Here is a 27,802-nt window from a genome sequence, read left to right on the forward strand (position 1 = left end):
TCAGAGGAAACTCAACTTGAGAGCTCACAAAAACAAGCTGGTTAGACTAGAAAAAGCTACTTATAAAAGAAATGCTGAATCAAACAGTTCAATTAATCTCTCTTCAATGAAAAAAATCTATATTGGTACTTGAAAAAACTCATGTAGAAACTTCAAACTTACTAACACCATAAGACTTAGTCACATTACCATGTTTAAACAATGTTGACTCCCACTTTCACACTGAAACCGTTTTAATTAATTGCCTCAGGCCACAGAAAATGAGCTACTACTTTGCAAACTAGAAAATGCAGTTTCCCAGTGTGTATAAATGGTTATTAAAAATGATTACAACTGCTTAAACAAAGATATTCTGTACAGTTCATATCACTTATCAAACTAGTGAGAATACAAAGCAATATGGTTTAAATGTCAAAATGCAAAAGCTGCTACTTGATTTCAATAATTTTGGATTATATTTTTGACATTGGCAATTTTAATAACATAAAAGCTTGTGTAGCTCTCTTGAAATTAAGATATTTCAGTGTGAATATACAGGAAATTTTATAGTATTTAGTCATTAAATAAATATCTATCTCAAACTGGGGTGGGGAAGACAGGTATCTTCTGTGAATGCTGGACATTCTAATTTTCTTTTTATCCTTTTATAAAATTTTTAAATTTTGGGGCAAAAGTATTTTTTAAATTCAAGCTTCAGAGTAAATGCTCTAATAATCATTACCAAGTAACCAACACAGCAGAGTGCAGCAATTCTTCAGACAAAAAAAAACAAAACTAGTAAAGCCACACAAAGAACTCACAAGAAGCTGTAGAATGAATGGCATTAATTATCATGTCAATATTCCTAATTTTCATATTGAAAATTTGAAACATTTTGAATGCATAGTTGAATTTTCTGACAAAACATTGTCTTCTGAAAGTAGTCTTATTTTGTCAAAATAAGAATCCTTTACAAATATTCCAAGAAAAGAGAGACTAAAATTCTCTTTTACATAATGAATCCTAAAAAACACAAATCTATGATAGCATTTTTTAGCATTTTAACAAAGCAACAAAAAAATCTATGAATCAAGCTATATATTAAATACCAACGCAAACACTTAAGGAGATTCTAAAGTCACTTGTCTTTGATGTGTGTTTCTCACCAATAGATAAAAAGGTGACCTTTACTTTTCCTCAACTCACACAGGGCTGTAACCAAGCTAATTAATTAATTAAAATCTGCACACAGGACATTTGCATTGAGAACCAAGCCTGTAATATATAAAAAAGACAGATTTTTGACTGGAGGCCGCCAGACAGTGAGGTTTAAAAAATAAAGCACGGAAATCAGATTAGAATTGCCTGGTCTGGCCTGGGGCTTTATCCCTGATGGCACTGAGCATTTACAGGAAACATTGGCTAAATTCACAGAGCATTCAACTTTTGACAGTTTGTCAGCCACAACAAGGAGATCTGGCAAAATATTTAAAGTCCTGTGGGCAACTTTTCCAAATATTTATCAGAAAGATTAATGGCAGAATGGAATTCAGCACAAAACATCCACCCATGCCCACCCAACTTCCGGAGCAGATTTCACATGATACTGTACCATTAGCAGCATTACATACAGCTGGTTTAGGGCCACCACAAAGAGGAGTCACTGTGTCCCTTTTCTTGAGATATTATAGGGTCATTTATAGCTCTTTACAGTCATTATAGCGGATGACAGCTAAGAGCCACACTCTTCAAAGTGCTTGCCAAACTGCCTCAGTCAATGAATAATTCTCAACTATTTCTTACAAAATATTTCTAATCATGTTTTCAGTTGAAAAGTCCCTTCCACTTCAGCTCCTCAGTGTATTTCTGCCAACAAGCCATACTTACTGTAAACCTTACAGGGCACAACCCTGGCAGTGTTCAAGGCCAGGCTGGATGGGGCTCTGAGTATCCTGGTCTAGTGGAAGGTGTCCCTGCCCATGGCAGGGGGGATAGAAGGAGATGATCTTTCATTCTACTCCATGATTCTCTGATATTCTGGGGATTCTGGTGACAAAGGACTCTGAACATCCTCCATACTTCACACCACGTTGGCTAGAACACATTACCATGTACAATCACTACCAAATAGGTAAAGCCCTAAAAACTGATTGGACATTATAAAATTAAAGTGTTCTAACTCCATCTTCTGGCTAGGAATAATTGATATGGAAAATCAAAAATTATCTAGTGAAATCAGCTTGACATTAGGCTTTACTTACAAAGTTCAGGCTTATGAAGTTTCCTCTTTATGTGATTAAAGCTTTCTCTCCAGTTTACTTCTCACTTCCCTCTCAGCTCTCCCAGGTTTGAGTTTCATCTTTGTCTTCATCTATGTAATCAACATTTTTGTTCATGTTTTGGTTAAAAAAATGTGTATTTAATCAAGAGCAAATTTGCTCCTTATCTTCCTGAACCTTAATTTAAAAGATAATAATTAGGTGATAACTAACAGTCCTTGTGTTAGGAACACATCACTAGTTGCACAATGCAAGATTTAACAATTCAGATTTCATAAAGGAATAGAGCTAACAAATCCAAACAGCAGGGCCACAGATGTTTTCACACAATTCTCTCTGATCACAAACCTTGAGACAGTAGAAGAAAACACAGAAAGTTCACAAAAGAAACAGATACCTAAAGACATCTCTGTCTATTACTCAGCAGCTGAATTTGTTCAAAAGCTGAAATGAGACACATGGTGCTCCTGCTTCTATCTCCACTCCCAATCCCTTCTGCAAAAAAAAATTGTCTTGGTGACTTAAGGCATCTTACACTGGTGATTCTACTTGATGTAGAATGAGGTGACAGAATAGATAAGCAGATAACTCTACAAAATGAACATGCCACAGACTAGGAGTTATTACAAAAGCAGTAAGCAATGCACAATTCGATTGCTCAGTTCCACATTACAAAAAATTGTAAAACTGGATGGAAAAGGAACTCACAGGAACAAAGTCACAGGACCTACTTGTCCCATGAAATTCAGCCTGGGCTTGAAATATTAATGAGAAACTGACATTTTCATCATATTTTCCTATTCCTTGTTAGTCACATATGTGAATTTTTGGCAACGTGAAGACTAAGAGACAAAGAGGATTACTGCAACGAGCTGGATAGAAGCTTCCTGACTGTAGCAATTTACTTCTCTGGAATTTCAGGTACCCACAAAATTCAGAAAAATCATCGCATAGAAGTATCAGAGGGACAGACACTTGCTGACTCAGTATGAGAGGATTTCCACTTCTGCACTCCCAGGTAATAGCTTTTCTTCACTACCACATTATGCATTCAGTCCTGTAGATGGAAGTATGATGAATTGATGAGAGTGCAAGACTCAGAAGGTGACTCACAGAAGTGTTGTTACAGTTTCATAAAGTTTTCGTTTTATTTCGCTCCAAGAATTATGAAGAATTTTCACATAAACAGAGCAGTATTAAAGCACTGTTTTAAAAGACTGCCAAATATTCTGGTGTTTGAGAGAGCCTAATTCACATGTGCCCTTCACCAGTTCATTCTGTACTGACATACCAATGCAGTAGGATTCTGTCTGTGACGACACAATCTCAAATTGTTCTTCAAACAAACCCTCTGCTCCACGTACGTACAAGTCTCACTTAGATATCTAAACTGCACCTTTCCATTCAAAGCCTTTGTGAAAACTTTGTGTAAAACATTACATGTGGCAAGCATGGTACCACATTTGCCTACAACTGCTTAATTTTATTTACCTGTTTGCCATATTTCAGCCACCCAATGCCAAAATGTTTTGCTCCTTTACATCAAAAAGACAATGCAGAATATATGGCTCACTCAAGACATGGAAAAAAAAAAAAAAAAAGAGGCTTTTGGGCGTGAGGGGATGCTCTTTTGACTGATTTATTGGGAAGTGCTAAACACATCCATTCTTTACACGGCAGTGCCATTAGTTGTCTTAAATCAGCACAATTTGGCAGGGCCACAAAGCTGCAGCCCTGCCCTCCCTCTGCTGCTCATTCCCACCCCTGGGTGACTCCCCCCTCCTGCAGCAAAAGCCTTTACACAGACACGTGGCAAGGAGCTACAAAAAAGAACTGATTACTTTTAACACGGATTAGTTCCCCAATTTAGTTCACTGTGTAGTCTCATGAATGCTTGTGCCAGCACAATGGGGGATGGTGCCAGGGCAGGAATGAGCAGACAGGGCTGGGAAGGATCACTCCTCTCAGTGTTAGTGCCATAAAGCATTCAGGGGACTGGAATATTTGAGTAGAGGTGTTCAGATTAGAAACCTAATGTCCAAAGGTCACTATTAAAAAAAAAAAAAAATCACTTTTTGTGACTATATAAAAACTAATTTAAATGGGACATAGTTTTTAGCATCAAAAAATTATGCTCTGACATCAGAACTCATAATTTTAATCAAGACTTGCACTGCAATTGTACCTCCCAGCCAACAAAACCTGCTGTTGCACCACACATTTTACTTGGTTCTGCTGCTAGTATTCCAAGCAAAAAAAAGGCAAAAAAAAAAAAAACACCTAAAGAAAAAACTCACCAGTATGTGAACGAACAATGAGGAAGACTGGGGTGAAAAATAGAATACAGTAGAGACAAATACAAGAGGTCAGCATTCCAATTTTTAAAAAGTAAATAAATAAAGGAGGGTGGGAAGAAAGGAAGGAGGTACAGAAAAGTTACTGATAGCATTAAATTACTTTATTTTAAAAGTTATTGAAATCTTGGCCTCCAGTATGCATCTTAACAAAAACATTTCCTCTAAATAGGTACAATATATAGAGGATAACACTTGAAGTCAAAAATGCTTATAAAATTACTATCCCAGAAGGAGACTGTAGTGGAATATGAAGACTGAGGAAAATCATCTGTAACAGTAATCTAGAGCAATGAGAAGGAGAAACGAGGTCTCCACTCCACAGGATTTTAGCAAACTGTTACATTCTAGTGATTAGTTAAGGACTCAAATTCTGTGTGGACACCAAACACATTGGGAGGAAGCCTAACAGTGAAGAAACTGGGAACAAGCTAGTTACTTGGACACAGCAAATAAATAAACTACGAAAATCACAAAATAGTAAAGGAAAACTTGTGACATGCCAGGAAAATTTAGAGATGGCTGTGGCATGCTTCTGTTATTCTCCGTAGCTTTTATCCTCTGAAAATCCAAAACAAACAAAGAAGCCCAATGACAGGTTTACCACAGGCTGAAATGGTGATGTTCTAGGGTGGAGATGTAGAGAAACTTCCTATTCATAAGAAAGAGGAAGATTTTATTATCAGGAGAAAGGGGCTGGAGAACAGAAATATATCCACATCATTTCCTCTGTTGATCTAAATGATTACATAGAAATAAAAAAAAAAAAAAACCATTCCCAGCAAAGGTAGTTTGAAAATAAAAAGACCTGGAAGAAAGTTATTCAAATTAGACAATGGGAATAATACTAATAATAATTTTTTAAAAGTTGCCCATTTAAAGGATTCTAGTTGTCATTTAAGAATATGATGAGGACACAAAACAAAGAAAACACCTCCTTGTGCTGCTCAGAAAAGCAGGCAAGCATTCCTGATGCACAAAACTTTCCACACAAGGTAGTCTGACTGCTGGTCATTCTAGCTTCATACACAAACAAAAAAAAATTGTCAGTCACTTCCTTCATGTTTTCGGTGGAATTTTCTACAAAACAGTTCATAAGAGCTCCAAAAACATTTTGCTGACTTGTAAAAATCACAATCAGAAGGAGATGGTAGAGACCTTAATCCCTTTTCTTTCATAGCACCCACCTATTTGACTGGTTCTGTTACAGAACAAACATTATGAGACAAGATGACTTGTCATGACACTGACAGATATAAACCAAATGTTTCCCCAGGAATTGGACAAAACATCACTGATTTTGCTGAAAAACATGCAGTCCCTTACTGTAATGCCTGAAAGATGAAATAGCCAAGCAGCATCCAGTTCCATCTGTTATTACAGACTTATCTTTTGAAACATGCATGTATACCAAACAGTCTGGCTGAGAATCCACAAAACAACAACTGAGTATTGTCAGCTCATAAAAGGACTTTGAAAATGGCTAACAAGTGCCAGAATGAAGACCAAATACAGATAATTAAATAATGTTAAAAGTTAGGCAGAAACATAAGTATGTGATCATGTAACTCCCATTTCCTTCATCGAAAGAAAACTGACATAGCTTAGTGGGCTAAAATACTAAACAAGGATAAAACAAACTATGTACTGCATAACTTGCAGGAATTGCACTAAAAAATTGACAGAATTACAGGACATAATCAAACCCAACATGGACCTGATGACACCACAGGCTCCATTTCACTGTCCAGAATTGAAGGGGCAAAGAAAACGAAGGACAGAATTCTGATTTCCACACCTTGCTTTGTTAACATCTACACCAGCTCTGTATTGATCACCCAGATTTAACTTCTAATACCCATTGATTTCAACAGTAAAACTCCGTATCTTGCAGCTGAGCCAACACAAACCCACACCAAGTACAGCCCTTCCCAAGCAGTGGCCACATGTAATGTCTCAGTGAGGCTGGGCAAGGCAGCCAAAAGACTCTGAAATATCAGCAAAACCTGGTGTCCTTCCTTTTTAATGGCCAATAAACCCCTGGTGTTTTGGCCACCTCCACACTTCTTTTTTTTTTTTTTAATTTAAGTAAAATATAATTGGAAAGAAACCTGCACAAAGGTCCCAGGCCACACAGACAGTGATCACCATTTGGAATGCAACCCCAGTGACCAGCTAACCATAAATGACACTGGCCTGCAGTCCAGAAAATGTCCCTAAGAATATGGGCTGCCAGACTCCTACAGCCAAGGCAATTTATCATCTGTGCCTTGTATCCAAGGGTTTGGGGGGGAAGGGAAGGGGAAAGTAGGGTTTGAAATTGAGAAGGTTCAGGGATTTGTTTGGTCGTCTTTTTCCCTTTATGCTTTTAATAAAGAATTAAATATTTGAAAACCCAAGTATTCAAGCATTTAAATTATATTGACTTTTTAAGCATTGCACAAACTGAGGAACATGTGTATTCTGTATTAGCCTTGATGTTTTAACAACTCTGGCCTTCAGCTATGCACGATAATTCTAGTTTGTTAAACCCTAAGTTTGCATGTTTGCCTATGTAACAAATCCATTACAATTTAACAAAAAAAAAAAAAAATAAAAACCAAACATTACAGGTTTAACCTGTTGGTCACTGTGTGATTTTTCCCTAAAAACCCCAACCATAGCTAGCCACGAGACAATACCCATACTAACAACATACATCAATATTAAGCCAGTTAGTGTAAATTTGTTTACAGTTTTTAAGTGAAATACGGGAGATATGATGATTTTCTGAGATAAAACACACACTGCTTTCAACACTAACTGGTTTATATTACTGGCTAGGTAACCACTGGAAATAACTGAATTTTAATCAACAAAGAAAAAAAGGATTTAGGAAAAAAAACCCATTGCTTTAGAGGTTAAGCCTTAGGCAATGTTAATTTTGAAAACATTAATTTTAATATGTAGCACACACGAAAACTTCAGATTAATTGCTGGAGTAGGCAATATCAAAAATGTTGGTGAAATTTAATTTTGGCAACTAGGGAAGTTTATTTTCATACAGATCATAAAAACGTGACTGCATATTTTTGAGAACCAAGCACAGCTACAACACTCTTTTACAGAAGCGGCACGGAAAGTTTAAATAAATTGAATTCTTTTCCCAAGCAGCGCTTCACAAATTCTCTCGAGCGCCGTGGCAGTCACAAGCAGAGGGCTTGAGATGGAGCCAGTCTTTCCCTTTGTAACAGGCGAGTTCAGCTTGCAACACTATCAAAAATAAAAGAACTGTAAGCTAATTGCTGGCGAGTATGACGCAAGCGGTTTCCTAGGCTACAGCCCAAGTTGCTGAAGTGCCTGATCCAGCATTTCCTCATCTGTTTGCACTCACACCAGCAGTCTGACAATGTAGTCACTGCATCCTGTTTCACTCAGCAGCCAGAGAAACGCTCGGCTTAACCCTTCATTTACAGCTCCCCACCCAGCCCAGCTCAAACTCACTTCTTTCACAGCCAGCCTTTGCGTTTTCTCACAACTTGGCAGCAGCTGCCTTTTCCACTTTTAATTGAAAAGAAAAAGATGAGAAATAAATAAATTACAATTATTTTTTTAAAGCATCTTTTAAATTCTATTTCTATTTGCACTACTTGAAAGTTTCGGCCACAAATTAAATGCAAAAAAATCAGTCGCCCGCAGACTTTACATAAAGCATAAAAAACAGACTTTGCATAAAATGAGTTATATGTATTTCTGATCACAACTTTATAGCTACAGAATTTTCCTGATTTTATACTATACTTAAAGTAAATTAAACACAAATACCAAGATAATCTATCAAACTGCTTCTCATTCAATTCAAATAGATATAGAATTTCTAAGTAGCCATAGGCTCATTCATAAGTAGCAAACATGTTTTTAAAATGTACCAAAAACCAGTAGAGACACCAAGGAATACAAGAAAAATCACATTTTGATCTAAAAAAACGTAGAGAGCATGGATCTCATCAGTTCGCATGGAAACTGCAGATCCTGGAGAAAAAAATTACAAAAAAAAGAACAAATGCTGGCTTTTCTGGCAATACATTGAACACACAAAAAAATAGATTATTTTACAGTTTACTTCTTATATGTGAATTTGAATTTGGTCATTTCAGGACACGAATAAACATGAAACAAACTATTTTCAGCACAGAGCTTTTCTGTGCTGACATCAGTGCTTATCCGGTGTAAAACACGACTGTTTTTCTCTACTATGGGAATAGCTGTGGGCCACAAAGAAAGCAAAAAGGTGAGATAAAAGTAATTATTTGTTGTCGCTGCTGTTGAAAATTCTGGGCAATTCTTCACCAAGGAGAAATGCTCATGAAATTTGCTGGTGAAAAAATGCTCCCCCCCCTCAGTGATCTCCTGAGTGCACTTTCAAATGGGAAACCCCCTCGAGCATTCTGAAATGGATGACAGCCAGCCAGAACAACCTGTCACAGCAGCTTCCTGACCACCAAAGAGAACTGGGTACCGAAACTGTGAAGGTGCAGGCAGGAGGCAGTGGCAGGGGCTTTTCAGAATTCCTCTCCCCAGAGCTTACTCACTCAGGGGCCAGTCTGCATCACACCAGAACTGCTCTGCAAGAAAACGTCCTGATTTTCCACTAACTGGCACTCTCGTTCTTTCTAATACACTGTGTTCCTCCTTTTTCTTGGGGAGCCCTCCTGCTCAAATCTAGCATCATGCTGTAACAATATTCCAAAGCAAAAAACAACAAGTTTTATGCTAAAAAGCCCAGGAGTACAGAGAAAGGAGCAGCCTGAAATAAAACTCCTGAGAACAGCTATGCACTGTCACCTGTACTTCTGTAAAAAAGAAGAAACCGAAAATTTAACACAACAGGATCAATGTTCTGGCTTAGTCAGCAATCAACTATTGGCTAGCATCTCAGTGGTATATTTCTCAAAATACAGATGTTTCCATCAATAGGCTTTTCTACTCTATTAATATAGATTTTTCTCTGCATCACTTACTAGCTTCTTCCCATTCACCTGCATTCCTCTTATGTTATTCCTGTGTGCTACAGAACCCATATAATTTGCAGGAAGGCAGAAGAAAAACAGAAATAAATGTTTTCTTTGCCCATAGACAATTTTCCTCAACTGAATGGAAAGGCAGCTCAGGAAAAAAATAAAGGAAGTAGTCTGGTTTGTGATTATGGAAATTCCAGAATGAGATCAAGCCATTTCAGGGATGAGGAGCAGAAAACCAGCACAAGGCGTGTTGAGGAACCCTAACGTCCCTATAGGGGAGGGAAGCAAACCAACACAGCCTAGCAAGATACAGAAGATTCCCACCCTTACTGTATTCAGCAGTGGATTAGGGAGCCCTGAGGAAAGTGATGAGCCACATGATGGCTTTAGCTTATGGGATTCAAGATTCAGATAAGTTCTCCAAAACTAAAACATAAAATGGTTGGATGTCTTTGATAAAATGAGTTTTTAGGTGAGTGGATTAGAACCAGGTGGAAGAACACCCACATACAAATTCTGTCCGAGGACACTAAAAGATATTTATACACAATTACGAACAAAAGTCTCTGCAAGAGTTGAAAATCTATCCAAATACTACTGACTTAGCACTTTTACAATCCTCAGAATTGTTGTCTGCCTTACTACAATCCACTGACTATGGAATCCACCATCACAGTGTTGTTTTCTCCAGCTCTGTCTCCTGCTACACAATGAGAAAAACAGAGCTCTGGTCACCAAGCTAGGAGACATCCCAAATGATGCTCATGATAAGAGCAAGGCAGGGAACTAGCTGTCCTCTTTAACTCTGTTTTTCCCTTGGCTTACCCATCTTACTGAAATCTGCAGGGGCACCACTGCAGAACATCTCAGAGAGTGAATCAGAGCTGATGGTAAGAACAAGACAGACCTGGAACACAGCTGGGAATCTAACAGATATGCTGAACCAAAGTATTACTCAGATATTGGAGATATAGTTCAAAATTTCTTTTAAATGAAAGAAATGTTCTGTGAAAATCCACTAAAATGTGCAAACCTAAGAGAGGTAAATAAAGCTCAAGGCATCAGGACAAAAAGTACTCCTCTGCTCCTGTTACAGCCCAAGCTATAATCAGAACAAAACACCACAACCAAATTCACCGTCAGTATTGTACAGACCAGGCAAAGCTTTCCTGTAGCTCTCAAATACTGCAGGAAAGTACAATGACAAATACAAATCCTCTCAGCCTTTATCTCCATTTTTAACAGTGAGGTGAAGGGTGGAAGATGTTCAGTATTTATTTTCTGAGGCACAGCTCATTCCATACTACCATTAGTCAGCCAGCTCCTCTTGCTACAACTGTAGCCCTTGAGTCAATACTACTCCTATTTCTCCCTCCTCACTTGCTTACAACAGGAGAGAGCAAGGCAAAACGTAAACAAGATGTCTGAAGAAACATCTTGTTTAAAAAAAACAACAACAAAAATCCACCTGAAAACACCAAACCCCAAACCAACCTAGAAATCCTTTGTCCCCACCATCCAGGACATAAACAAACAGGAGACTGTTTTGAAACTACTGAACATAGGCTGATGCTGTCATCTTATTGCAGCGGTTCCATACAGTTGTCTCATTATCACAAAAGTTCCAAACCTTCTTGGTGTTTCTTGTGGGCATCTCCTCAGAGCACTGCCCCTTCCTTCTTCACAAAGCAGCCACTGACTCCAGCTCCCTTCCCACCCAGCCACCCCACTCTTTTACAGCATCTTCTTCTCACTGTTTACAGCTGTGGCCTGGTAAAGTCAGGCCTGTTCCTAATCTTTGATAATTGGCCCAGCTGCAACTCCTTAGGGTAAGATTACTTTCTACACTATCTATTTTCTTATATTCTATCCCCCTACATGTAGATACTCTTTGGGCAGCAAAGAATAAGCTCCCAGCCACAAAAGCCCACATCTTAAGAGCTCAGATGTGACAAATTTGCAGGTGCACTTACAGAGAGGGAAGCAGAGCAGTGAGTGCCTTGCAACTAACCTGCAGAACTAAAAAAACAGAATGAACAAAGAACCTCACAATAAAATACAGTATCAAGGTAAAAGAGAAGGTATGCATGACTGCAAAAAAATAAATGTATGCACTATCTTGCACGTAGCTGAATTGTGAATAACTCATAATGGACAGTCACAAGTAACAGATTCTAGGAACATTTTAATGCCCATAACTACAAATAATTATTTAATTCCTCTGTGTTAGAAGTTATAACTTATAAAATGTTCTATAATTTTTTAAAACAATAATTTGATTGGTAGGTTTCTAAATAGTAAAGTATTTTGTGTCAGAACATTTTCATATCTCTGCTGAAACAGACACTTGTAATTTTGGACCAAATTATGGTACTGATCTTATAACAAAGAACGAACACAGTGGTAGGAAGAGGTGTTCAAATTATTGTAAATGAAGAAAAGGTAAAAAACAAGGACAAAGCAAGAAAAAGGATATCTCAAAAAAAGACAAGCAAATAAGCAATTTACTTTTGAACATTAATTTCCCAGAAAATTATTTTCCTTGTACTTTTAAGGCCCAAATAATTAAGAATAAAAATGTGACTTCTAAAGGCACACCAAACCTATCCATCACCAGACAGGTGAAAGAAACATAGCTCTAGGAGTGTATTCAAGACTGTTAACACTTGTTAAAGTTATAAATTACATTAAGCTCTGTGAATTTTTAAACAAGTAAGGACTATAATCTCAATCCTTAAACACTGCAAAACACATGTTCTTTTCCACTTGAAAGCTTAAGTGCTCTGCTGACTCTAGGGAGCTTCCTACTTGAACAAGTGTTAAGGCAAGCATGGAAGACTTACAAATCTTCAGAAAGGAGATTTTAACAGCAACTGCTCTCATAAAGGACAAATTACATAGGACTAAATGTACCTTTAGAGGTCCATTATTGAAGCTGTACTGACTTTTGCAGATACCTGAAATGGGATCTCTTTATTACAAGAAACACAGTTTATATATTTTAATGTTTTAAATATTTTCTAATGTTGTGAGACACTTTCCTAAAAAATATATATAAATTTCATGTTTACAGGTGTAATATCAGTTTCTAACTTAATTTGTCCTGAAATGTTATGCCAAAATAATGAGTTATGTAAATTTTACACGTGAGTTTTACTGAGTTTTAACAAGAATGAAGCTTAGGGTTTCTTCTCTAGTTTTGATTTTTGCTCTCCATAAAAACTTCTTATCCATCATACATAGGATAAAGTACTGGGGTTTTTTTTGTCAGACCATTCTGCAGATGTCCCTGACAGTCATTGCCTCAAAGGATTTGAAAGCACAGACCACACTCAAAGCAATAGCCAGCATCGCATCTGCCTCTGCTCATCTACTCCCATTTTCGTATTTTCATCTTGACATCATAGAAAACTTATTATTTTCAAACTTCTTTGAAATTCTCTGGCATATAATGAACAGGCTGCCAGTTATGAAAAATAAATGAAGTAACAGCAATGACAGAAAAAAAGGACTGGTCATTAACACAAAAGCTGTTCCAAACTCTTCCTTCTCAATCCAACTTGTTCAAGCAGAGACTCCAAATAGAAGGAAAAATTAGACTTTTTCTATTATGAGGGCATGGAAATATTCTGCTGTGCTGAATAAAAAATAGCAATAAATGCTGATAAAAATTCTAATTAATGCTTTCTACAACTGCCTAAAAATAAGCTAAGAGATACTTAAAATCAAAATACTTTCAACTGTGCTTTGCCATAACAGCAAAATGTTGTCATTTACATCATGGCAATAACTCATTTTGACTTCAGACAGACATATTACAGTTCTTTAATCTTTAGAAAGATCCTAAGTAGCATTCCACGGATTTTTACTATTAAAAACAAAAGAAGATGACTAAACATCTGTATGAATAATCTATGGAAATTCTCTCACTTCAAGGTTTGTTTGAAATCTGCTTTTTGAGCATTTTCCAGTGATCCCCAAAAGGACACTCTGCTGCCCCAAAAATGCAGTTAGCTGAAAGAGGGACAGAAGGACGATGTATGCAGGGTGGACAAGACAATCCTGGTTGTGTTTTTTAGTTAAGATATGAAATATACTGCTCTATTCTATACTAACATGTCAGGAATAATCATGTAATCATCAATGATTTCTTTACATCTGTGCCTCAGGCCCTTTTGTATGGACAATCTCAGTGGAAATAGTAAAACCTGCACCAATTTTCATCTTTCCCTGAGCAAAATAAAGTCTGTTTCTCGCAGATCCCACTGGCCAAGAGGAAAGCTGTGCTAGCGTGCCTCTGCTCCTTCCAGCCTCAGCCAATTCCTCCAGGGCACTCCTGCCAGAGCAGATGGCGTTTCACAGGCACAGCAGGATCTAAACTTTTTCAGCCTGCTAATCACACCTTCAGGTTTCAACACAAACTTCCCTCCCTTTCTACTCACACATCTGCTTGTATCTGCAGAAATGCAGTTTAAATAAACTGAAATTTAATTTCATACTATGTAATGAGGGAGGGAGAATGTGTAGGAAACTATGGAATTGCAAGAGCAGCTATGGAAGAGCCTGTGAGTGAATTTACACATTACACTGTCTAGGTGGGAAATCAAATGAAATGAAGGCCATTGTGAACAGTAATCAACATAATAATCACTTAAGAGTTCTCTCAAAACACATCATTTTTATTTTTTTTTTTAAGTCAGCATCCTTAAACCACGCATGACACTGGATTTTATTAACTAACAACATCCTATGAATACAGAGATCTGTTCCTGCCTCAGAGGAATCTCACAAGGAGTCAGCTCACTTTGAGAGGTACAAGCCTAGCTGAGAGGCCACCCCTGCCTGTAAAGCACACAGGGATCCTTGGCCACCCCACAGCCCTCACACAGGAGATAATGAGGTATCTGAGGACCACTGTTGAGCAGTCATCACATATTGATAAACAGGAGGTGTATCAACAAATTCTGTGAAAGGATGGAATCTCTTCTGGACAGCCAGAAGGTACTAGGAAAAAAACTCCTTTAAAAACCTTGTACTTCTTAAATGAGTAACATTAGAGTAGTCAGAAATTTAGAATTCTTATAAAATAATCTACTAGGCAGAAAGAACAAAATTATATTCTTTAAGTAGCAAGCAGGTATGACACAACAATACTTAGGAGGGAAAAATGAATATGTTGTGATTGAACATGCAATATCAACTGACTCTAAGAAGAATAAAAAGACCCTAAATGGAAACACAAGCCTTTAGTTTTAAATCACAGTAGGAAAAAAGTCATGCAGACATTAAGCCTAGTAAAAGAATGTCTTTTTTACCCTTTAATTTAGCTCCTATCTTGTTAAAAGGCATTAATTAATTAAAAACAAATGAAGCATGACCAGTAATGAAGGTTAAAGAGACATGCTAATACCATAGTGCCTGTGCAGGGAGTCATAATGAAGCTGCTATTTCAATAAAACAGATGAAATTTCCCTCTGGTAACTTAAGTTTTCACAAACTTTTAGAAAAGTTGATTCTATATTCTGAGCTTTGCTGACAAAAGCATCCTGGCAGTAGATATTAACAGGCAGGTGTGACACAGGCTTGTTGTGTCACCACTCCTCAGAGGTACAATTCCTCTGGGGTGGGGGAGCAGCACTGGATGCTTTGGGCATAATTAATGAACTCACCCCAAATTAAACCCCATTCCTATTTCTGTGACCATCATCAGCATGGACACAGCTAAACCAACATGCCTGTAATGACAATTCACACCAAAAAGCCTGGGATTTTCCTCATAAAACAGGGAAGACCTCTCAAAGCCAAAACCAAAGCACTCAAATATAGCCTCATACAGTACCCTTTCTACAGTATCTTGAGTAACTCAAAAATAGTAAATTATAGAGGGAAAAATATCATTTTCATAGTCCATAAAACAAACTTTTATTTATCAAATGAACAATAAATGGAACATTTGCTGCAAACATTTGCTGCCTTTAATTTAGTGAAGGTATTTGGGTTTGCATAAAGGGACATTAAGGTGGGCAACTCAATACTGGGTAACAAAAGTTGTCAACATTACCATTTGATCAGACATTGAATTGGAAATATGCCAGGTTTTTTCACACACTCCTGTACATCTGAAGTGAACACTGGTGGCCACAAATGTTCTGCATAACAGCACCATTTTTCATAAATATTGAACTATCAAACAAATAGGGGGATATAAAAAAACTGCTTGAATATCTGTGCCCTGGTCTGGCCCTCTCCCAATAAATTTGCACTTGTTTCAAAGGAATGTGCTACATACAAAAGCTCTGTGTGAAAAAGTGAGGATGGCCCAACACATCAAAACTTACTCCTCACCAGCTGCCCGTATTGATATAAATTATATCCTTCTCCAGCTGAATGATCCATTTTCAAATACAAAACTGCTCTGGAAGCTGATATTTTGTTTCAGCAGTCATGCCTTGTTATGGCCCTTCCAGTTGCTAGAACAGTTTGTTTTGCCACACTCATCAATAAGGCCATTCACTTCTCTGGTCTTCCTTAAGCACAGAGTTCCCTGACCTATTTCTTTCACAAATATCGGTAACACTTCCCTCCCCCAAATATCATCATCTGCCAGTTTACTTGTTACCCTGTGAACTCTCATTTTTTGACATCCATGGCTCCTGTCTGTTTTGAAGGCTCCAGCACAATTTTACTGTCACTGGATTCTTAAAGTTATTGATCCTTTTTATGCTTCAGTAAAAATCACTCAGACATTGCACAGTTTGCCCTGACCAGTCCAAGCCCCAGCTGTAACCTTAAATTTTCATTTCTGCTATTGAGTTGCAGGAAAGTCCCTTTTTTTCACCATTAAAATTTATTCTGTAGTGTCACTGCATCTTGTAAAGCATTGTTTTCAGCCACTGGAGGGGACATGCTGAAATTCAACATTTCCTTTCACTCTCTTATTCTCATCTTGAACTATTCTTTCAGCTTGCTCTCCACATAGTTTTATCCTGAAAAATCAGTGAGATTCCAGCAAAATATTCTATGTTTGTAGCATTCTGTGGTCTCTCTTTTCTTGTTTGGCAGACACAAGTTTCTCATCTGTTTTCCTCCAGAACTTTTTACATCAACAATAGAACAGTACATCCCCTAGTCTCTCTGCCTGTAATCCCCAATCTTTGCACAAAAGTACAAGATTTACCCTTTCCCATCTTCAGCAACTGGTATCATCTAATAGTTGTGTTTGGCTTTGTTCATTGATTTCTTTTGAGGGGGGTAAGGCTGCGTGAAGTCTTCATTTTAAAGTATCAGAAAAGCAAAAGAAGACTAAAAAGGCTTTTTTTTAGAATTATAAGTTTCCAACCAAATGTCACATAGGGCCCAGGCTGTGACAGACTCCCCACCCCACCTGCATCATTCTGGTGCTCACTCATGACATGAGACTGTCATGGGGATTCTGAGAGCTCAGCTCTTGCAGACTTGCCCTGCATATCCCACAGGGTTTCTTCACTTCTCACTCATGTTTTTTTCATAAAATTTGCTGGGATTTGATCCTGTAAGGCCAATATACTACAATCAGTTCCATTGCTCAAGTTCAGTTATTAGAATAGTACTATCAGGCATATACACATAGACACACGTTGTGTCAAAATATGAATTTTTCTCAGGAAATTATACCAAATTTCTGGCCATTCTTTTCCCTTTCATATTTAACCTCCCAGAATACACTGTTCACACACCCCAGCATGGAAGCTGCCCCTGTTTTTCATTCTAGAGACACTTCTAGGCACATTTTGTTTCTCATCTCTACAAGTTTCTTTCCTAAATTTAAAACATCTTCCTGGTCCAAGCTGAAATTAGTACTTTATGCAACTTATTCTGCTACTTTTCTTCAACACAGTCAATCATGCAGCTGTTGGAACTGTCTCTCACAGCTTCTTTCATTTCTTTCCTACCCATACTCTGTAACATGCTTCCCTCACCTTCCAACAAATTTCTGCAGAATTTCCACAGCAGTGGTCTTTGATCTCCTTCCTTTCTCCATTTAGATTTTCTTTCCAGGAAAACACACCTGAAGCAACAGTCAAACTCCTTTGCTACACAGACAGCTCAGAGACATTCTTGCCTGCTTTTATTTATGCAGAATATAAATTGCCACCAAGTCTCAGATATCTAAAAGCAAGCTTAAGTTCACTCAGCTAACAGAGCTCTTAAGGGCACTCAGTCTTCCTAAAATCCTTCTTTGTCATTCTCGGTGGTCCCAGGTGAAACTGTGCCAGAGGATAATATCTTAAACTCTGACCTCTCTACAGGCAAATCATGATTCAATCAGCTTTTCTTTGCGGTATAATACTACAAGAGAGACAGAGACAGAGAAAGAAAGAGACAGAAACAGACAGAAAGATGGAACTTATACCAACTTTTACTTCTCATTTCACATTTCATCTAGCTCAATATATTTTGCCAACATCAGAGAGAACCAGATAGAAACAACAGAATCCTATTCATCCAAAATATTGTTGCAGAAAGAGTTTTCCAAGTCTGTTTCTTTCACCATGGAATCCTTCTCTTTGCATATTTCTCACACTCAACTGCATCCCATTGGAACTGATTCCATCCACAGCTCAACACACACTGCTACCTTGATTTTTTCCCCATAAGACACACCCCAGGGAGAGGAAGATTTGGTGAACAACAGAAACACATCTTGCCATGCAGGTACAGCTGTGGTAACAGTCACTGGAATCATGAGGGGGAAACTTCAAACAGCAAAGAGCTGGTTTGTCAAACACACAGCAAGGAGAATTGTATTTTGTTACTGGCTGCACTCAGCAGGTAACGGTTCACCTGTTTCTGGGTTGGAAACAGCATCTGAGTGTAACAGATACTAAAAATCTGTTTCAGTATCAGATTATAAAATACACATTAACAGACAGCTTCTGCACTAGGAAGTTTATGCCCTGAAAACTTAAGGACAAAGTGTAATTTGTTTCACAAATAGGTAACAGACGCAGATGCAAATTTCATGAGCAAATAAGGAACTGCATTAATTTCAAGCTACACAAATATTTCAGACTCCTCAAATCAAGTCCTGATGTTCTTAAGGTAATACATCAAAGGTATGAGATAGCTTGGAACAGAAACTGGGGAGAGGTGGTGGTCAATCCAACCCTAACCACAAGACAATTGTTCCTGTAATTAAGAGAGTGCAACATGAAAGCAGTCTTTGTCCATGAAATATCCCAGCTTTCCTACGTGTTTGAACCCAGTCAGATAACCAGAAAAAGTGTGTGTCAGCTCTGTTTGCAGACTGTTTGGGACACGTATCATGTGTATTTAAATAGGAAGGCCGATTCTTTACTCAAGGAAAAATTTGAATATTCTTTCTGGATTCTGAGAAGCTCCTATGCAAGATTTCCTACACATAGGTGTTTGCTCTCATATACATGTCCACTATCAAGTTAAAGAAAAAAAAAGTCTTACTACCATATTTTTCAGGACATAGTGTTTACAAGATTTGCAATATTGACAAGCACCTTTCAGACTCCCTGATTTGGCTTTCAGACAAAAAAAAAAAAATGAAGTGCTAAATGTGCAACAGTCAATAAAGATAAACCCTTTGATATCAGTAGCAATAGACAGAGCTAACAGATGACCATCCAATTAATACATGCAGTCAAAATATGACCTACACAAAGTTTAAATACCAATCAATACTGCAGTCTTAGTGCAATTCCTCATTGGGTCTGAGATGAATATTACAGTAAGTATTCAAACAGACTGTTTACTGCTAAAATCATACCAATTTCTATTGGCAGAAGTGTTAATGTAGTAGAGTTCAGAAAATGCATTGCCTTCGCAAAATTTTTAGCTGTAATTTGAATCATATCGTTTCCCACAACATGTATTCATATATTTTGATATTGGCATTTAAGTATACTTACATAAAAACATAAAGAGAATCTGTTCAAGTTTCTTTCCTCCCACCTCAAGCTATGTTGCTAGACATACGTACTGCAGAAGAGACACACACAGCACGAATCTGGACACTTTGATTGCTAAAGGAGACACAGATATTCATATAAATGGTAAAAATAATCTAATTTTATCAACTTCCCAGCCTTATAGTTACTGCACCTATTTAAGTCCAGAAAGCAATACCTAAGTATTTGTCATAAGGATTACTCAAATTTACAAGCTTTTACAGGATCATGCTTACAGGGCCTCTTTCCACTTGTACCCCAGAAAAGAAATGATCGCTCCATCCAATTTCTGTGTGCATGTGCTGCTGGCTGTACATTTCCCTGTGCGTTAGTACTCCATCCTGTTCCCACCCCTCTATGCATACAGACCCCTTGGAACTGTTGGCTTAAAAAAAAAAAGAAAAAAATCCAAATAAATATCATTATTTTCTTGTATACTTAAGTAGATAGAGAGCACATATAACTTCATATCAACATGTTACTGAAAATTTAAGGTCAATACTAACATTCTCTACTTTTATCAAATAATAACTAAAATCTACACAAAATGAGATTGTTCTTATCGAAAAAAAAAAACCAAAACAATCAGTCACTGGACTAATCTCCCCAGAGAAGTAATGGATTCCCCAACATTAGACAAGTCTAAGATTTAGCAGGACACGGTGCTGGGCCAACTTGTCTAGACAGTGATTATGCCAAGAAAGGTATGACCAGATGATCCTTGGAGTACCCTACTGACCTGCTATTCTATACTTGACATAAACTTCTTCTACATATAAGAGGTTTGGACAATCACATAAAATACATCTAATAGAATCAGAATAATAAGTTATATCTCATTCATTAAAGTATTTCTGTCATGGTGGACAGCAGCATCTTCCTAACAATGTTCATTCAACTCCTTGAAATATTAATATTGGTAAAAAAACCCACTGTACTGCTTTATAAAGACTTGCAAAATGTGTGATCAGCCCTTAAAAAGAGCCATGCAATAGACGGTCTCTGAAAAGCATTAAGTACACACATTCCTTCAGTTTCAAGGAAGCAATATAAAAGCCTTGTACTGTTTATTCAAATAAAGTCACACATTATGGGTTTACTTCTCTCTACTCCTGCCCAAACAATTGATTTTTATCAGCTCTGCAATGTCTGATCTCTCTCCAAGTCAGACAGGAGATCAGAGGATTTAACCCGTGTTATCCTTGTAAAATTGCACATAAAATACAACAGAGAACATGTATCTGTGGATCTCATTTAAACTGCGCTTAACAAAGCACAAATATTTATTGTAAAGCATAATAGATTATTAGGAAAATGAAGAACTTCATATCTCTTTGTTGTTCACATCTCGTGATAACAAAGATATCAAGTTCTGGAAGTCTACCAAGAAGTTACATTTTATTATGAACACATATGATTTAAGCATTGCCAATAAATTCTACATATTTAGTTACAGCTGACATTTATGATGTTACTTGAAGAATAATGAATGCCCTAACTTGAAATATGCACATGCCTTTAAGAAGTGAGCCGAACGTCAAAGGAAGCTTTTAGTAACTTGCATATGAACAAATATCTTCTATCAGCTAGAAAGGTTAATGAAATCACATTTTCTGAGATTTCTGCGCTACAGACAAATATGAGAGCAAAAGAGACCATTTACTATCCAGAAGGGCACAGAGAAAGTAAATTATTATATGATAGTCCCTACATATCTTAACTGCTAGTAAAATATTTTAATGTTTCTTTCATTGTATGCATTAGATAATCTGCAACGTACTGAATGAGTTATTTCTGAAGACTGTCACAGCATACTTGCATTATAACCTTTTATGCAGAAACAATTACTGTATTAATCACTGTAAACAATTACTGTATTAATTCTGTTGGGCAAACTCGGGGGGAAAACGCTCGAAAACTACTCCACCGTTTCAGATTCACTATGTATTTCATCAGACCTAATCCACAGTCAATCACAAACCCTGCATTATAGAACAAATGTCAAGGAAAAACTAGAAAATTTCATTTGGCACCCAAGAGTTTCAGGCACGACAGTAACAGACGGGGGATTCTGCAGCAACAATCACTTCGCAGAAACTGCTCACTTGCGCGTTTATTAAACACACTCCCCTCATTCTCCCTCCTACAACGGGCTGATAATCCACTTGCAGCAGCCTCGGGCCAGTTCCAGCACAACTCGATGTTCCTGCAGTTGACGTGCAAGTGCCCAAATAAAAACAAACTCCCCCACACGCACAGGGGGTTTACGCTACAAAAAACAAGACTCATTGAAAAGTTTTCCGGGAGGTAGAAACCAACAGAGTTCCATTCAAGAAAACTGAGCGTTTCGGGCATCCCTCCAGCCCCTACTGAACAGCTCTCTCTTCAGTAAAAAGAAGTTTCTTAAAACCCATCAACCCAAAAGTAACGTTAACTTAGGTGGAGCGAGGAGCAGGGGGTGAGAGAGAGAGAGAGAGGAACAAACGACAGTAATCTGCAGGGCAGAAGGACAGCTGCCACTCAAACAACGCCAACGCTCGATAAATAATATCCCTCAAAACCCGGCATTTCTTTAGCACTTGGTAATGGTTTTGTCGATAGAAAGCGGGAAGAACCAGAAGTGCCGGGCAGCTTAGAAAGCTGCGGTTTCTTTCTCTCGGAAAGGCTGCCAGACGGTGGGGGGCTTCGGAAAAAAAAAACCAAACTAACACGGTAACTATAAGCTGAAGCTGACTGGCTTGAGGTTTTGCTCTAATCAATAAGAACGGCTGTTAAATAATTGAGATTGCATAAAAAAGAGAGCGAGCCTTCTGTCCTACAGCAAATACATTATTATGATTTAGCACCCACGCAGAAATAAAGGGTTATATCGATTCTGCAGAACCGAGCTGAGAAACCCGCTAAGGGACTAACATTCTCCTCCACTCCTCTAGCAGGAGTTTGTTAGTGAGCAGACATCCAGCACAGACACACACAGCAGCCAGGAAAAGCTATGGAGCGGCGCTCACTCCTCCCAAAGTTTCTCCTTCAAGTTTCGGGGAAACCTACCTGCTCTCTGGAAATGCAAGGCAACGAGGGTCTCCTAAACATTTTGCAGCTGCCGTAGTAGCTGACCGAAGCCTCCCCTAGGGACACGCAGCTAGATCTCCTCCTGGGTCTTATCACAGGCACTTTTTCCTCCGCGCTGGGGAGCCGCGGGTGGCGGTGATGCTGGTGGTGCGCTCCTCGGCTCTGCGCCGAGAAGATGCCGTGCTCCCCGGCACAGAGTGCCAGGAGGCAGCCTGCCACCCCCACCGTGCCGGCCAGCAGCGGGCCGAGCGCTGGGGGCAGCGCCTGGAGGCTGCTCAGCGACACCAGCCACACCAGGCTGCACAACACCAAGACGAGGAGGCTCCGGCTCAACTTCAGGGAGCTCTGCGGCAGGGTCAGCGCTGCCACCGAGACCAGCACGGTCAGGAGCCTTCCTAGGAACATCGGCGGCTCCTCTTCGTGCCCCTCCGCGGGCAGCAGCCACTGCAGCGCCACGAAGTCCCCCGAGTAGCAGCACAGGGGCAGCGCCAGCAGCCACCAGCGGGTCGTGCCGCCGCCGTGCTCCCCGCGCCGGCTGCCGACCAGGTAGCAGGTGAGGAAGAAGAAGGCACAGGCGATGCTGAAGAGGGGGCTGAGGAAGCGGGTCAGGCACAGCAAGGCGTGCAGCGGCCGCGGGCTCCGCCAGCTGCTCCCGTCCTGCTGCTCCCGGGCGCTGCCCCGGCCGGGAAAGGCCAGGAGCGAGAGGGCAGCGGCGGCCAGGACGCCCAGGGCGAGCCGAGCCCGGGAGGAGGAGGCGGTAGGAAAGAGCAGCAAGGAGAGGAAGCTCTTCGGGGGGTCCTGCCGCAGCGGGGTCGCGCAGCTCTTCACGTATCCGTTCCGCAGGCTCTCCGCGGGGGCGGCCGCCCCGCCGCCGTCCGGCTGCGGGCAGTGCTGCGGGGCTCTGCCGGCCCCGGCGGGGGAGGCGGCCGCCGCCGCAGCTTCTCGCTCTTCCCTCATGGTGGTCGGGGACGCGGCAGGGCGAGGACGGCGGAGAGGCGCGGGTCGCGCTAGCTGCGTCCCGGCCGCGCCTCCCGCATCCCTTCAAGAGAAGGGAGCTGGGCTGAGCCGCCGCTCGTCCACCGCGGGCAGCGGCGTCCGCGGCATGGTGGGTGAGGACAGGAAAAAGAGAGAAAAGGTAAAAGTCTGGCTCGCCCGCTCGCGTTCCTCAAACGGCTCCGGCGGCGGGCACTCGCTGCCGCCTCCCAGCGCCCAGCGGCGGCAGCGGCCGCGGCGGAGCCGGCGGGGGTGGGAGTGAGGCGGAGAACGGATCCCCTCGCCCGCCCCCTGCCTCCCCTCCGCCTCCCCTCCCTGCCCGCCTTCCCTCCTCCCCCGGGCTCCGCCAGCCGCACTTCCCGCGATCGTTTTTAAAATATAAATCTGTATGTCTGTGTGTACGCAGCCGTCCCCCGTGCGGGGTTTGGGCCGGCCCCCGCCCGGCGCCGCGGCCGCAGCGAGGGACGATGAGGAAGCGATGGAGGGGCAGGAACGCTGAACCGGCGCGACTTTGTGCTTTATTCTTGTCATCTAGCTTCCAGGTGCCGCGGAAAAGTTATTCGTACGGGCTATAAAGCACACGCAGAGTATCGAAGTGTTTTCCCTCTGAGGAGCATCACTTTTTCCTTTTTATTCCTTTTTTTTTTTTTTTAATACCCGAGAAGTAAGTATGAATTAGAGTAATTATCTACTTTTTTTTTTTTTTTCCCCGCCCTCGTTAACTAAGTTACAGACTAGACCTCATTGCACGACCAGGTTTATTTGCACAGCTAATACCTTTGGAACGGATCAAAATAATAATTTTGGAACGGATCGTTGGAAGTGTTTAGACTGCTGTAAGGGAAAACAGGCAGCTAATGAGATTTTGAGTAATACCTTTGCTCATTTATTCTGTTTGTTTTTTTCTGTAAAAGTAACTGCTAAGCACTTCTAAATTTATTATAATTGTGCATGTTTACCTTGTTACTTAGAACAAAGGTCCTTTGAGCCACGTTTCCACACAATATTGTACGGCTTTACTTAAGCTTGTTCAGAAATCAGTTCGGGTAAGTCAGTGGTTGCACTTTTTGCCTTTTTTATTTAGACAAGGAGCTCTTGAAATTATTTGGTGCCATTGCTTGTAATCCCCTCCCTGTGAGCAGCCCCCATGTAGCAGCTGGTTTGTGAAAGCTGTGGGGTGGCAGGAAGTGCTGCTGCAGGACACGGGCCTGAAAGTTGGCCATAAACAGAAATTGTCAAGTGTGATTCCTGACAGAAAAATGCAGTATGCAATGGCAAATATAGTCATTTGCAAAGGTAAATTTCCCTCTTGTACATGGCAGGGAAATTAGTAATGATTTATTTTTTAAAAGACAGATCAGTCTGGTGGAATTTTAATACCATAGTACATCTTCCTCTGTTAGAAATACCCCTTCACTCTTTTTTCAAAGGAAAAAAAAAATCTCTCCTGACCTGGTACACTTAACAAAGATTCTGTGCCATCATATTGGTTCTAAAACGTTTTTGAAAAATGAAAATGTGTAGTTCCTTTGGGATTATATTCTTACATTTTCTTTTATTCATATGTTAGTGGTATCAATTGGACCACAATCAAGTATACTTGTAAATGCTTTTAAGGCTGAGAAATACCTTGCTTTTATGCATATTCTTTTTTTTTTCTTCCCTTGTATTCAGCTATAAATAAATGCATTCCAGAAATAATTCACTGGTGTAATCTTCATTTAAACACCTTTGGGTATATTTGCAGCAGTGGAGACTGGTAAGTGCCTAAGGAAGACTACAGAGACAGGACATCACATGATCCCTAAATACCATGGATGCAACCATCTGTGGCTTCAGCACTTTCTGAATCAGAAGTGGTGTCTTAGTGTCTTACTCTTCACAGTTCTTGGTAGGTTTTTTTTTTTTTTAGGTTCACACAGGCTTTTAGCATCTGCAGAGTAGTACAAGAAAAGATCCCTACTCAATGCAACTTGACCACACAAGTGTGAAATATGGTTGTTTTCTTAAAGTTTCCTACCTGTCTTAATTGATATTCTTCTCATTTTGATAGAAACAATGAACAGTTGCTCTCCAGTCACCTTGTCTCTTCAATTCATGATTTCATATCTTTCCTCCGTCTTGCATTTATTTTCTAAGCTGAAGAGTTTGGGCGTATTTTTTTCAGATTCTTTTCATGTTACTGGTTTGTTTGGTTTTTTTTTTTTTTTGAGCAGCACTATATACTTTTGGAGAAGAGAAGACCAGGAGTTATACCCAGTATTCAAGACAGAAGCCCAGTCCAAATAATGGTTTCTACCCTTATAATTCCTGTTTCTCATTTGTTTTGCTTTGCTAGGGAAGTGATACAGCAGATAAACCAAGCATTGTTGAAAGTGGTTCTGTTGAACATTGAACAGTTTTCACAGTGTTAAGTATATAGATCCCAGGCTCTGTGTTCTGATTGTTTACATCTACATCCACTAGATAATTTTATAGGTAAGATTAGGGTTTTTTTCTGTGTTTACATTACAGTTATCTACAGTAAATTTCACCTGCCTATGAAGTCAGCGCTGGGAGGCTGTAAGCACATTCTTTCAGTCAGTAACTTTGCATTAACAGTATACTTTACCACCTTCTCATCTTTTTTCAAATCATTTATCATTAATTAATTAGCTTTAATTTGAGTGACGTGTGCTGAAGAAATGTATACATTCCAAAATGTAATGGGAATATAGTTGGTCTTTAGTAATGTCTCTGTTCCCTAACAACACTCTTCCTCCCACATTACAGGACCCTGTCTTGAGGAGTTTCCAATCTAATAATGAATTTCAGTATAAAGAAAACTTAGTTTGAGTACTTCAGTGTCTGTTGTAAATTAGAATAGCAGTAACTAAATTGCTCCTTGTAACAGAATAATTTTTAGAATAAGGAAATAACTTTCTTATTAGCTATTTCTTAAACAAATACAGAAAAACATATTCTTTTATTAAAATTGAAGACATTTATGTCAGGGGAATGTAATTTTATTTTGATCATCCTCCAGTTTCAGTGCCAAAACAAGATGGGTGACTCAGTGATTTGAGTCAGGTTGGCTGTCTCTGATTATCTAATAATAATAAATACTAATATAATTAAATTTTCATTTTAAATGGTGATAAATAAGATTTTCAAAGTTAAGTCTGTTTCATCAGTAGCCTCCCTGTCTTTATGCTGAGGCAGCTTTCTTGTTCCTGCTTTTCTTATTTTCTCCTTTTCCTCCTGAGCAGAGGGAATGAGCCAATGTCTGGGTGAAAGTTTGGCTGCCAGCAAGGGCCAAGCCACCGCAATAACCATGTATACTCATCACTGGAGGTCTGATCAGGAAAAACTGTTAAATCTTAGATTTTCATTGCAAAGACTGACTCAGCTGCCATCACTGTATTTTAATAGAGAATTCTCATTTGTTTGGTCAAACTCAAAACCAGATCTAATTTTAAAGTAGAATTCTTCATGGATGAAACTATGAAAATAATGGTGTTTATACCCACAGCATACTGGCAGTAGAATAGAACAACTCATAACTAATTTGGCAGTAAAGACTCTTCATTAAATCTATACTAGCAAAATTCATAAACTGGCGCTATCTATCTCTACAGTGAAAAATATTTACTGACTTTATTGAGCATTTACTATATGTTGTCAAGTTGTGTTCATTAGTTTCTGCTGATCCTGAGACATGTGAATTTGCTTTTGCTTCCTAAGTGATTAAACTTGCAAACACTTAAAATCATATTTTGGGAAGATGGGTGTATATTACTTTGTAACACACTTCAGAAAAGTATAATAGTCATGAATATTTTGGATAGAAATAACTATTTAACATAAGAATATGAACCAAAAGCAATGATAAAACAGTTAATTTAAATCCTCCTAATTCAGAGGATAACTATTTTTATAGCATTGTTTTGAAGGTTTGGTTGGGGTTTTTTTCTGCTAAGGAAATTGCAAGTATTTATTTATCCACCTACCTCCACATTTTCCAGTGTCATTATTCCCAGTGATCCCTACAGTGATAAGTAGTCAATGACCTTTGCATGGGATGAACTACAGCAGTCTGATAGACCTGCCTGTTATTCATCACAGTGGTAGAACAACTGCAACAGCATAGTGGCATTCTGCTAAAAGCTCACATTTTCCCCAATGGTTAT

General features: G+C 39.3%; 1 protein-coding gene across 1 annotated transcript in view; it reads right to left on the reverse strand.

Annotated features, from left to right (window-relative positions):
• The window catches only part of PDE3B (phosphodiesterase 3B), an 82,650-nt gene extending 58,769 nt beyond the window's left edge, over positions 1 to 23,881 (reverse strand). The window contains exon 1 of the mRNA XM_005486662.4: positions 22,620 to 23,881. Within this exon, the coding sequence (XP_005486719.1) occupies positions 22,620 to 23,597 (978 nt within the window). The 5' untranslated portion in view covers positions 23,598 to 23,881. The remainder of the gene's footprint in view (positions 1 to 22,619) is intronic.
• Positions 23,882 to 27,802: the final 3,921 nt, after the last annotated feature.

Source organism: Zonotrichia albicollis, chromosome 6, assembly GCF_047830755.1.
Source record: "Zonotrichia albicollis isolate bZonAlb1 chromosome 6, bZonAlb1.hap1, whole genome shotgun sequence".
Classification (NCBI taxonomy): domain Eukaryota; kingdom Metazoa; phylum Chordata; class Aves; order Passeriformes; family Passerellidae; genus Zonotrichia; species Zonotrichia albicollis.